Source organism: Schistocerca americana, chromosome 7 (assembly GCF_021461395.2).
Source record: "Schistocerca americana isolate TAMUIC-IGC-003095 chromosome 7, iqSchAmer2.1, whole genome shotgun sequence".
Classification (NCBI taxonomy): Eukaryota; Metazoa; Arthropoda; class Insecta; order Orthoptera; family Acrididae; genus Schistocerca; species Schistocerca americana.
Genome location: NC_060125.1, coordinates 617,414,998 through 617,429,152, shown reverse-complemented (window position 1 = coordinate 617,429,152; position 14,155 = coordinate 617,414,998). Strand labels below are relative to the sequence as shown.

General features: G+C 42.5%; 1 protein-coding gene across 1 annotated transcript in view; it reads left to right on the top strand.

Annotated features, from left to right (window-relative positions):
• Window positions 1-5,036: 5,036 nt before the first annotated feature.
• The window catches only part of LOC124623148 (probable cytochrome P450 6a13), a 69,683-nt gene continuing 60,564 nt past the window's right edge, over window positions 5,037-14,155 (top strand). Inside the window, exon 1 of the mRNA XM_047148939.1 lies at window positions 5,037-5,380. Within this exon, the coding sequence (XP_047004895.1) occupies window positions 5,045-5,380 (336 nt within the window). The 5' untranslated portion in view covers window positions 5,037-5,044. The remainder of the gene's footprint in view (window positions 5,381-14,155) is intronic.

The following is a 14,155-nucleotide window of genomic DNA, read 5'->3' as shown; positions in this document are numbered from 1 at the left end:
CCCTCCATTGAGAGTGACATGCTGCGTTCTGTTATCTAGGAACTCTTCAATCCAATCACACAATTGGTCTGATAGTCCATATGCTCTTACTTTGTTCATTAAACGATTGTGAGGAACTGTATCAAATGCCTTGCGGAAGTCAAGAAAGACGGCATCTGCCTGGGAACCCCTGTCTATGGCCCTCTGAGTCTCGTGGACGAATAGTGCGAGCTGGGTTTCACACGATCGTCTTTTTCTAAATCCATGCTGAATCCTACAGAGTAGATTCCTAGTCTCCACAAGAGTCATTATACTCGAACATAATACATGTTCCAAAATTCTACAACTGATTGACCTTAGAGATATAGGTCTATAGTTCTGCACATCTGTTCGACGTCCCTTCTTGAAAACAGGTATGACCTGTGCCCTTTTCCAATCCTTTGGAACGCTAAGCTCTTCTAGAGACCTACGGTACACCGCTGCAAGAAGGGGGGCAAGTTCCTTCGCGTACTCTGTGGAAAATCGGACTGGTATCCCATGAGGTCCAGCGGCCCTTCCTCTTTTGAGCTATTTTAATTGTTTTTCTATCCCTCTGTCATCTATTTCGATATCTACCATTTTGCCATCTGTGCGACAATCTAGAGAAGTAACTGCAGTGCTGTCTTCCTCTGTGAAAGAGCTTTGGAATTAGATACCGTTAACACCACAACACAAACGGTTGAAGTTGACGTGATGCCGTGACCGCTATGCTTATGAACGGCATTGCACTCCGTTCAGCGACGCGTCAAACCCTTGCATTACCCCGACGACTATCGTCGGCTACAATAGAGATGACCTCGGGAGAGGTCCCGTTCTTCCAGTGTTTTCTAGTGGCACGGTGGTGTTGCTCCTGATTTCATGATGAGGTGATTTCAGACTACGGTTGTTAGTGGCTGAGGGAATGCTGGTGGTAAAACAGTACGTCATGAACGTCCCGAATTCTCATGTATACGTCGCATGCGACAACATTGTGGTGTCATTTCTCAAAAGAACATATTTCGCAAGTGTATTCATGACCTGCCAGCGTGATGTTGAGACGCTCTCGTGGTCGCCGGCCGGTGTGGACTTGCGGTTCTAGGCGCTTCAGTCTGGAACCGCGTGACTGCTACGGTCGCCGGTTCGAATCCTGCCTCGGGCATGCATGTGTGTGATGTCCTTAGGTTAGTTAGGTTTAATTAGTTCTACGTTCTAGGCGACTGATGACCTCAGAAGTTAAGTCGCATAGTGCTCAGAGCCATTTTTTGCGCTCGTGGTCTCTACGTTCCCGAGATTCGTACATCACAGAACATTTGTGGGACCATCTCTGACGTCAAATTCGTCCCTGAGCCAATATCCATGATGTCAGGAACCAGTTACAACAGCAGTGGACCAATTGCCTCAGGGGTGCTTCAGTGGCCAGTAAGCCCCCCAAATCCGTGGCCCATAGCACATGTGTGGGACCTGCTCTCAAATCAGTGTCATCCCAGTATCTATAATATCAAGTACCAGTTCACAACAGCTATGGGTCAGTTGCCTCTGCAGAGGACGCAACGCCATCATGAAACCCTTCCCAACTGTATCAGTGCATCTATCAGTGGGTTCCTCCTGTCAAGCTCTTTATAAATTTGACACCATTTTGTAATCACTGAGACATCACCCCATACCCTCACAGTCCATAAAGTTCCATTTTGTTTCTTCCGCCCCTCCTGAGTATTTCAAGTTTTTTTTCTGGTTGTTTAGATGCATAGGCGATTTTAAACTGTAATCTTTCTCAGATCTCAGTAGTCCTACCCTTAAAATAGTCTCCCTGGCTCTGGCTGAGTGCTGTTGGTTTCATACAACTGCCTTTACAGTACCTTCCGCCCATCTGATAAGGATTATGTGGTGGTGTACTTAACCTTCCCAGTTCCTACCCACAGAAAGAGGTTCTGTTGCGTGTAGCCTCGCGTAACGGGACTTCCACCTCTAGAATTACCTTTCCTCAACTGTAGTTGTTGATACCAGTATTATGTATCGAATTTTGGACATGTCAATACTATCACAGTTGCTTTCCTGAAAACCGTCATATAATTATATACATAGTCTGTTATGTTTCAAGCTAAAATTTATGAAAAGAAATTACTTTATAAAATAATTTAGGTTCAATGCTGTAACCGATAAGTACTAATTCTGAATGCTCAGTTAAAATTATATTTTTAGAATCGTTTGAAATTACGAATTATTAGCACACTTAAAATTTCTATTATTAAGTACACAAGCTTGTACTGTTTACTATGATTATTTCGGGATTCATTTATGAAATAATAATTGAAATTAAAACTAGTGGAACCTCATTTGTTAAGAAAAATCTTAAACCCTTTGGAATATTGTATTTTCCGCTGATTTACCATAGTAAATCCCGGAATATGTTAATTTCTTGTTACATTCCACTCAGTATTTGCAACAAAATGCATTGAAGCGCCAAGGAATCTAGTTTAGGCAAGCATACTCAGATACACAGATATCTAAAATATGTTAACAGACATAATACGGCGCTGCTGTCGGCAACGCCTATGTAAGACAATCAGTGTCTGGCGTAGTTGTTACGTCGGTTACTGTTGCTACAGCGGCAGGTCATCAAGATTTAAGAGAGCGTGAACTGGTGTTATAGTCGGCTCACCAACGATGGCACACAGCATCTCCGAGGTAGGAATGAAGTGGGGATTTTCCCGTCCGACCATTTCACGAGTGTACCGTGAATATCAGGAATACGGTAAAAAATCAAATTCCCGACATCGCTGCGACCAGAAAAAGATCCTTCAAGAACGGGACCAACGACGACTGAAGAGAATTTTGTCAACGTGACATAAGTGCAACCCTTCCGCAAATTGCTGCAGATGTCAATGCTGGGCCATTAACAAGTGTCAGCGTGAGAACCATTCAACGAAACATCATCGACAAGGACTTTCAAAGCCGAAGGCCCACACGTATACCCTTGATGACTGCACGACACTAAGCTTTACGCCCAGCCTGGGCCCTTCAACTCCGACATTGGGCTGTTGATGATTGGAAGCATGATACCTGGTCGGACCAGTTTCGTTTCAATTTGTATCAAGCGGATGGACGTGTACGGGTATGGAGAGAACCTCAGGAATCCACGGACCCTGCATTTCAGCAGGGGACTGTTCAAGCTGGTGGAGCCTCTGTAATGGTGTGGGGCGTGTGCACTTGGAGTGATAGTGGACGCCTGATACATCTACATACGACTCTGGCACGTGATACGTACGTAAGCATCCTGTCTGATCACCCGCATCTGTTCACTTCCATTGTACATTCCGACGCAATTGAGCAGTTTCATCAGGACTGTGTGACACCCCACACTTCCGATGGCCACCAAACTCCCCAGAAATGAACGTTACTGAGCATGTCTGGGATGCCTTGCAACGTGCTGTTAAGGAGAGATCTCCACCCCACGTACTCTTACGGATACATGGACAGCCCTACATTATTCATGACGTTGATTCCCTCCAGCACTACTTTAGACATTAGTTGAGTTGCGGCACTTCTGCGTGCTCGCCGGTGCCTTACCAGTTTCTTTGTCTATTCAGTGTAGTATAAAATAGAATATATATGATAATCAACAAATTAAATTACCAATAAATGTAGGATAGAAGTTGTAAGTGGCACATTCGTCTAAATAAAATAATCAACAAAAAATCTAACTCGTCTGGCCAGTATTCAAACTTTTTTGTAAGCCACATCATCGTAATACATTTGTACCATCTTTTGATTGCACATAAACGAGCAGTGTGTTTGATTGTTTTCATTCGTATGGATTTATGCACAATAAAAGGTTGCATAGTATCTGTAAGTAGAAAGAGAGAAAAATACTGTTTTCTAACATAATTGTTTAAAAATCTCAATATTTATTTTGTCCTGTTTTCCGATTTCGCCAAACAACAGAAAGACGACTGCAGTGCAAGAGAGGTAGAACAAAACATACGGAAGCAGAGAAAATGGCTCTGAGCACTATGGGACTTAACATCTATGGTCAGCAGTCCCCTAGAACTTAGAACTACTTAAACCTAACTAACCTAAGGACATCACACAACACCCAGTCATCACGAGCAGAGAAAAGTATCTATGTAAATATCTGCGCTTGATAAAGAGAAGAAATTGTCGAATCGCCTCGTGTTATTCGTGAGAAAATTATAACTGTTTCAGTGTTTTATTGTTTCTATCACGAACGACACAGCGGCAGACTTTATATATATAGCAGAGCGTCGATTATCCGAACGTCGGTAAGCCGAACGACCGCTTAACCGAACTGTGTACTCGCTCGCACCTGTTAGTCTCCCACCCTACCGTCCATCATCGCCCACACTCCCAAACCAAGTTTCCCACAGCAGTCGCCGCACTGGGCCACCGCTGGCGGAACATTGCTTCTAATGGGGCCTTCACAAGGCGCTGCTGACGGCCAAGCAGCCATCTCAACAATCAGCACACTTCTGTCGGCTTGGCACTGGCAGTAGAAGTAGCGGCAGTATCAAAGCTGTTCACTGCAACAGCTGCGCCAGCTTAGAGTTGAGGCGTGCCGCTCCGCGCAGTTTGAAGGACTGCGCACCCGGAAGAAGAGCTTCTCACGGTGCAAACAGTCACCTTCTGTTCTCTGTTACGACCACTTGTGTGCTGCTGGTGAAGAAGTGAACTTGACGATACAAAATGCTTAAACGTAAACGTGTTGTCCTTTCTATGAGGGACAAGTACGAGATGTTTGTATGTTACTTTGTAATACTAAAAGAGATGCCTGTTTTTGTGAATTAATTTACTGTACAGTACTTCTTTTTGGCAAATAAACATGTACAGCTCGATTATCCGAACAAACCAGTTTTCCGAACTCCCATGTCCCCCAATTACTTCGGATAATCGACGCTCTACTGTATATATAGTTTCTGCCGCTGTGTCGTTCGTGATAGAAACAATAAAACAATTTTCTCACGAATAACGACTGTATCTATATAAAGCTTACGATTAATGTTTTTTTTTTCGCAGAGTTCAGTTCCACGCCATGCCCCTCACCGGTTCTTACCTGGGCGACGCGGCGGCTGCAGTGACGTTCGTGGCAGCCATGCTGGTCCTCGTGTGCAGATGGATCTACGGATACTGGAAGCGGCGCGGCGTCCCGTTTCTAGAACCGGAATCCGTGTTCGGTAATTTTAAGGAGATCCTTCTGAGCCGGAAATACTTCGGTGAAGGCTTGCAAGAGCTCTACTGGCGCCTGCAGCCTCACCCCTACGGCGGGATCTTCGTATCTCTGAGACCGGCGCTTCTCGTCAGAGACCCCGATCTCATCAAGAGCTGTCTCGTCAAAGACTTCAACCACTTTCAACACAGGGGATTCAAGGTAAGCAGCGAGTAATGTATGCATACGGCAATTGATTTTCAAATTTCACTAGCTGACAAAACCCAACATTGCGCTGTTATTCACTTTTTCCAATTTTGTGTTAGAAACGAAAACAAAAAATTGCACGGTGTTTGTTTGTGAAGTATCGCAAAAAATTCATTTCCTTGTATTCGTTGAAACTCCTTCGAAATTATGAAGCAGTCTCACAAAGAAATGTGCATAATGTGCAGATGTGTAAGTACCGTACCCGAATTAAGCAAAGTGATCGCGAACAGTTTCTATACGCTAGGCGCAGCTGTTTAGCGTGTCTACAACATAGTTTTATAAGCGTCTCTACGGCAATGCCTCTTCATAGTTGTATAGACGACTATCTTTGTCGCCTACGGCCGTTTCTGCTTCGCAGTGCACTGTCAAAAGTGCTACCAGGAGTCATGGATTTCGTTATATTCTCACGACTATAAGAGTGTCTAAGAAGTACAGAATAAATGTATCATATCTTAATCCACGATGCGGCATGTGTCGTCCAATGATACAACCTACACTACTGGCCATTAAAATTGCTGCACCAAGAAGAAATGCAGATGATAAACGGGTGTTCATTGGACAAATATATTATACTAGAACTGTCATGTGACTACATTTTCACGCAGTTTGGGTGCATAGATACTGAGAAATCAGTACCCACAACAACCACCTCTGGCCGTAATAACGGCCATGATACGCCTGGCCGTTTAGTCAGACAGAGCTTCGATGGCGTGTACCGGTACAGCTGCCCATGCAGCTTCAACACGATACCACATTTCAACAGTAGTGTCTGGCGTATTGTAACGAACCAGTTCCTCGGCCCCATTCACCAGACGTTTTCAATTGGTGAGAGATCTGAAGAATGTGCTGGCCAGGGAAGCAGTCGAACATTTTCTGTATCCAGAAAGGCAAGTACAGGACCTGCAACATGCGGTAATCCATTGTTGTTGTTGTTGTGGTCTTCAGTCCTGAGACTGGTTTGATGCAGCTCTCCATGCTACTCTATCCTGTGCAAGCTTCTTCATCTCCCAGTACCCACTGCAGCTTACATCCTTCTGAATTTGCTTAGTGTATTCATCCCTTGGTCTCATTCTATGATTTTTACCCTCCACGCTGCCCTCCAATACTAAATTGGTGATCCCTTGATGCCTCTGAATATGTCCTACCAACCCATCACTTCTTTTAGTCAAATTGTGCCACAAACTGCTCTTCTCCCCAATTCTATTCAATACCTCCTCATTACTTTTGTGATCTACCCATCTAATCTTCAGCATTCTTCTGTAGCACCACATTTCGAAAGCTGCTATTCTCTTCTTGTCCAAACTATTTATCGTCCATGTTTCCCTTCCATACATGGCTACACTCCATACAAATACTTTCAGAAACGACTTCCTGACACACAAATCTATACTTGATGTTAACAAATTTCTCTTCTTCAGAAACGCTTTCCTACTTTAAGTGTCTCATTTCCTAATCTAATTCCATCACCCTCACCCGACTTAATTCGACTACATTCCATTATCATCGTTTTGCTTATGTTGATGTTCATCTTATACTCTGCTTTCAAGATACCGTCCACTCCGTTCAACTGCTCTTCCAAGTCCTTTCCTGTCTCTGACAGAATTACAATGTCATCAGCGAACTTCAAAGCTTTTATTTCTTCTCCGTGGATTTTAATACCTACTCCGAACTTTTCTTTTCTGTCCTTTACTGCTTGCTCAATATACAGATTGAATAGCATCGGGGAGAGGCTACAACCCTGTCTCACTCCCTTCTCAACTACTTCTTCCCTTTCATGTCCCTCAACTCTTATAACTGCCATCTGGTTTCTGTACAAATTGTAAATAACCTTTCGCTCCCTGTATTTTACCCCCGCCACCTCCAGAATTTGAAAAAAGAGTATTCCAGTGAATATTTTCAAAAGCTTTCTCTAAGTCTACAAATCCTAGAAACTTAGATTTGCCCTTCTTTAATCTTTCTTCTAAGATAAGTCATAGTGTCAGAATTGCCTCACATGTTCCAACATTTCTACCGAATCCAAACTGATCTTCCCCGAGGTTGGCTTCTACCAGTTTTTCCATTCGTCTGTAAAGAATTCGCATTAGTATTTTCCAGCTGTGACTTATTAAACTGATAGTTCGGTAATCTTCACATGTGTCAACACCTGCTTTCTTTAGGATTGGAATTATTATATTCTTCTTGAAGTCTGAGGGTATTTCGCCTGTCTCATACATCTTACTCACCAGATGGAAGAGTTTTGTCAGGACTGGCTCTCCCAAGGCTGTCAGTTGTTCTAATGGAATGTTGTCTACTCCCGGGGCCTTGTTTCGACTCAGATGTTTCAGTGCTCTGTCAAACTCTTCACGCAGTATCATATCTCCCATTTCATCTTCATCTACATCCTCTTCCATTTCCATAATATTGTCCGCAAGTACATCACCCTTATATAGAACCTTTAGATACTCCGTCCACCTTTCTGCTTTCCTTTTCTGCTTAGAAATGCGTTTCCATCTGAGCTCTTGATATTCATACAAGTGGTTCTCTTTTCTCCAAAGCTCGTGCATTATCCTGCTGAAATGTAGGGTTTCGCAGGGATCGAATTAAGGGTAGAGCCACGGGTCGTAACACATCTGGACTGTAACGTCCACTGTTCAAAGAGCCGTCAATGCAAACAAGAGGTGACCGAGACGTGTAACCATTGGCACCCCATACCATCACGCTGGGTGATAGGCCAGTATGGGGATGACGAATACACGCTCCCAATGTGCGTTCACCGCGATATCGCCAAGCATGGATGCGACCACCCTTATAATGTAAACAGAACCTGGATTAATCCGAAAAATTTTTTTACCATTCGTGCCCCCAGGTTTGTCGTTGAGGCGCCCCTGTCTGTGATGCAGCGTCAAGGGTAACCGCTGCCATGGTCTCCGAACTGATAGTCCATGTTGCTGCAAACGTCGTCGAACTGTTCGTGCAGATGGTTGTTGTCTTGTAAACGTCCCCATCCGTTGACTCAGGGATCGAGACGTGGCTGCACGATCCGTTGCAGCCATGCGGATAAGATGCCTGTCATCTCGACTGCTTGTGATACGAGGCCGTTGGGATCCAGCACGGCGTTCCGTACTACCCACCTGAACTCACCGATTCCTTATTCTGCTAACAGTCATTGGATCTCGACCAGGGCGAGCAGTAATCGCGATAGGCTACAGTCCGACGTTTATAAAAGACGGATACGTAATGGTACGTATTTCTCCTCCTTACACGAGACATCACAACAACGTTTCACCAGGAAACGCCGGTCAACTGCTGTTTGTGTGTGAGACATCGGTTGGAAACTTTTCTCACGTCAGCACGTTGTAGGTGTCACTACCGACGCCAACCTTGTGCGAATGCTCTGAAAAGCCAATCATTTGACTATCACAGCATCTTCTTCCTGTCGGTTAAATTTCGCGTCTGTAGCACGTCATCTTCGTGGCGTACCAATTTTAATGGCCAGTAGTGTATTTATGAAGGTACATTCAGCGGCAGCGAAACATGTTTCGAATGAAGTTAGTAGCAAAGAACTAATAAATTTAAACCTTATGCTTGATGTGGGAGCTTTTCACGCATCTCAGTGCAACCCGTCGTCCCTACTAAACTGTGTGTGGCACCATGATATACGTTTGTAGGTGCGTTTAACGACATATGTGGATACTGCTAGCGAAATTGATTGCAAACGCAGTTAGCATCATCAGAAGTAATACATCTAAACATCATGTACACTACGCCAGTTTTTCACGAACCTCAGTGTTTACGACTTCATGCCTCCTGAACTAAGTGAGGTGCCATGATACGCTTTTGTAAGTGCATTTAGCGACATATGTGGAGGATACTCCGTGCGAAATTTATTGCGAATACTGTTAACAGCACAGAAGTAATACATTTAAACGTCATGCATGATGCGGCAGTATCTCACGCATCTCATTGTTTATGACGTCATATCTTCTGAATTTTATCTACGTGTACAGTAAGAATCCCAAATTGTTATAGGGGAGAGATGCCTAAATTGTAGTACATTTGAAATTTTATTTGTTATTGCCTAAACAGTAAGGTTTAAAGAATTCCATCCGCAACAGTAGGATTTTTTTCTATTTATGTTACTGGAATTATGGAAATTCTGGAAAGTACGCATATTATACTTATCTGCCTAACAGTCTGGTTTCCTAATTTGCATAAGTGGTTGCACAAACTGTACCACCCCTCTGCAGTCATTGCAACAGAATTCGCTCTTTCCCCAACCCTGCAGACTTTGGATCAGTTGACGCTTGAATTTCATGCAGCTGATCTTTTCCTCAGATCGATCTTCCTCGCACAACTCTCAGTAACACACCTCTGTTTTACGAATGAGTTTCTGTGGCCGATTTCCCGAAGAGTGTCCAAAACACTTCTCTTTCACAGTCGGAGCTGTAGTTCTAGATCTCCTCTCCTTTACTTCGGTTATCATTTTGGTTTGGACTGCTCGTAAGGTCACGAGATCTTTAGGTAGGCTTTGAAGCTCTGCTTGGAGCTCTTATCATTTCTGTCGGATTCGGCGATATTTCTTCCAAGTATACTTCAGCCCACTTTTTACCTACCTACTTTCTTCTGCATTGAAATTACGGTGCAATTCGTTTCGTTCGGCAATACAGAAAGGAAGTTCTCTTACGTCCGACATGCTTACACCTCTACAAATGTTTCCTTCCACTCTTCTGACTGTTTTCATGTGGCCCACCACGAATTTCTCCCCTGTGCCAAACTTTTCATCTCAGAGCAGAACTTGCAACCTACGTCCTCAATTAATTGCGTGATGTATACCAATCTCTGTTCTCCTCTAAAGATTTTGCACTCTGCAGATCTCTCTCTAGTGCAATGGAAGTTATTCCCTGGTGTCTTAACAACTGCCGTATCATCAAGTCTCTTCTCACTGTCAGTGTTTCCCACATATTCCCTTCCTTTCCGATTCTGCACAGAATCTCCTCATTCCTTACCTTATCAGACCACCTAATTTTCAGCATTCGCCTGTAGCACCACATTTCAAATGCTTCGATTCTCGTCTGCTCCGGTTTTCCTACAGCCCATATTTCACTATTATACAATGCTGCGCCGCAGACCCTATATTATCAGAAATTTCTTTCTTTAATTAAGGCCTATGTTTGACACCAGTAGACTTCTCTTGACCAGAACTGCTCTTTTAACCAGTGCTAGTCTGCTTTTGATGTCCTCCTTGCTCCGTCCGTCATTGGTTATTTTGTTACCTAGGTAACAGAATTCCTTTACTTCATCTACTTCCTTACCATCAATCCTGATGTTAAGTTTCTCGATGTTCTCATTTCACCTACTTCTCATTTCTTTCGTCTTTCTTCAGTTTACTCTCAATCGCTATTCTGTACTCACCACTTCTTCACTTTCACTCAGGATAACAATGTCATCAGAGAATCGTATCACTGATATCTTTAATTCCACTTCAGAACCTTTCTTTTATTTCCGTCATTACTTCTTCGATGTACTGACTGAACAGTGTGGGGGAAAAACTACATCCCTGTCTTACACCCTTTTCAATCCGAGCGCTTCATTCTTGGTCGTCCACTTTTATTACTGCCTCTTAGCTCTTGTATGTATTGTATATTACCCGTCTTTCCCAATAGCTTACCCCTGTTTTTCTCAGAATTTCCAACTTCTTGCACCGTTTTACACTGTGGAACGCTTTTTACAGGTCGACAAATACTATGAACGTGTATTGATTTTTATTTAGTCTTGCTTCCATTACCAACCACAACGTCAGAATTGCCCCTCTATTGGCTTTACCTTTTTTAAATCGAAACTGATCGTCATATAACAAATCCTCAGTCATATTTCCATTCTTTCGTATATTATTCTTTTTCAGCAACTTGGATGCATTAGCTGCTAAGTTTACTGTGCTATAATTCTCACACTTGTCAGCTCTTACAGTCTTCGGAATTGAGTGGATAATATTTTTCCAAAAGTCAGATGGTAAGTTGTCAGACCCATACATTCTACACACCAACGTGAATAGTTTTGTTGCCATTCCGCCAATGGTTTAGAAGACAGTTTACTGCCACCAAAATCTTTGATATCCCCATTTGTTTATTTGTTTTTATTTTCAGCTTGCCTCTTAGTTATTGGCTTAGGGATATTACATGTCCGTGCACATACTCTTAAACCGTTATCCGCAGTTAGACATTCTGTTACAGTTACACGCAGTTCATCTGTGCTCCACATTTCACAATGACTTTCTGTTGTAACAGCATGATATAAAACAATTATGTTTTTAATCACTTATGATAAAGATCGTAATATATAAATCCGAACGTCATTATGAAACGTTATGTAACACTAATAATGGTGAACGCTTTTTTTAAACAGACTATACGTATAAGTTTCTTAAACTGAACCGGTAAAACATCGAAAACTTATAGCGGTACATCATAGAAACGTTTCCATTTTGTCTCCGCCAATATCCTACAAATGAACACCAATAAATAAAGATTTATTGGCTCTGACAGTTGAGGTTATTTCATGTAACTGACAAATAAATAAAAACATTACGTTCCCACTTAACCTGTAACACCAAATCTCTTCGTCACGTACGCAAAAAGTTAGATGAAATCTACAACAAAATATATCACAAAGGGAACTTGAGGATAACAGAAGGGAGAAACCAGCACATACAGAGCACACAGACAGCCATTATCCTATCGCGCAGTACTTGAATGGTACTGGAACGGAAATCGATAAGACTGGTAGCATGTACCCTCCTCCGTGCACTATGCAGTAGCTTGCGGAATACATACAGAGCTTTTACAAAAATTTGTAACTAACGTATAAATGCATGCAGCAATATGAATCTAGATCTACATGGCTACTCTTCAAATTACCTTCGCAATTCTCTATTATTCCAATCTCGTACATCGCGCGGAAAGCACGAACGCCGATGTCTTTCCGTACGAGCTCTGATTTCCCTTATCATGGTGGGCGTTTCTCCCTATGTAGGTCGGCGTCAACATAATATTTTCGCATTCGGAGGAGAAAGTTGGTGATTGGAATTTCCTGAGAAGATTCCTCAGTAGGGAAAAACGCCTTTGTTCTAATGATGTCCATCCGAATCCTGTATAATTTCAGTGATACGCTCTCCCCTATTTCGCGATAATACGAAATGTGCTGCCCTTCTTTGAATTTTTCGATGTACTCCGACAATAATAGAGGACGGACAAGCGTACTGCAGGCAATCTCCGTAATAGATCTGTTACATTTTCTAAGCGTCCTGCCAATAAAACGCAGTCTTTGGTTAGCATTCCCCACAACATTTTCTATGTGTTACTTCCAATTTACGTTTTCCGTAATTGTAATTCCTAGGTATTTAGTTGAATTTACGACCTTTCGATTTGACTAATTTATCGTGTAACTGATGTTTAACGGATGCCTTTTAGCTCTCATGGGGATGATCTCACACTTTTCGTTATTTAGGGTCAATTGCCAATTTCCGCACCATATATATATGTTTTTTAAATCTTTTTGCAATTTGTTTAGATGACTTCGTCAGTCGATAAACGGCAGAGTCATCTGCAAACAATCGAAGACGGCTGCTCAGATTGTCTCCCAAATCGTTTATATGGATAAGGAACAGCAAAGGGCCTATAACACTACCTTGGGGAACGTCGGAAATCACTTCTGTTTTACTCGATGACTTCCCATCAGTTACTACGAGCTGTGACTTCCTTGATACGAAATCACGAATCCAGTCACATAACAGAGATATTCCATAAGTACGCAATTTCACTAGAAGCAGCTTGTGTGGTAAAGTGCCAAAAGCCTTCCGGAAATCAAGAGATACGGAATCAGTTTGAAATCCCTTGTCAACAGCATTTAGCACTCCATGCGTGTAAAGAGCTAAATCAGTGTTGACTATGTGTCAACAGACCGTTCACTACCAAGTAATTTGTAATGTTAGAAGACAATATATGTTCCAAAATACTGCAGCATATCGACGTTAATGATATGAGTCTTTAATTTAGTGGATTACTACCTTTCTTGAATATTGGTGTGACCTGTCTTTGGGTACGGATCTTTCTTTGAGAGAACGGTTGTATATGATTGTTAAGTATGGAGCTATTGCATCGGCAGACCTTGAAAGGAACCTAATTGGTGTACAGTCTGGACCAGATGACTTGCTTTTAATAAGTGATTTAAGTTGCTTCACTACTCCGAGGATATTTACTTCTACTTTACTCATGTTGGGAGCTGTCCTCGATTATAATTCTGGAATATTTACTTGTTCTTCTTCTTCTTCGGTGAAGGAGTTTTGGGAAGGCTGTTTATAGCAACTCTGCTTTGGCAGCAGTGTCTTCGATAGTATCTCCATAGCTATCGTGCAGAGAAGGCATTGATTGTGTCTTTCCGCTAGCATATTCCACGTACGACCAGAATCTGTTTGGATTTTCTGCCAGGATTCGAGACAAAGTTTCGTTGTGGAAACCATTACAAGCATGTCGCTTTAAATTCCGCTCTAAATTTCGAGCGTCTGTAAACGGTCGAAAATCTTGGAGATTGTGCGTCTGTTTCAGATTGGCATGTTTGTTTCCTTGTTTCTGCAACAGTGTTATGACCCGTTTTGTGTACCAAGGAAGATCAGTGCCGTCGTTTGTTAATTTATTTCGCATAAATTTCTCAATTTCTGCCGATACTTCTTGTTTGAAATCAAGCCACAACAGATAT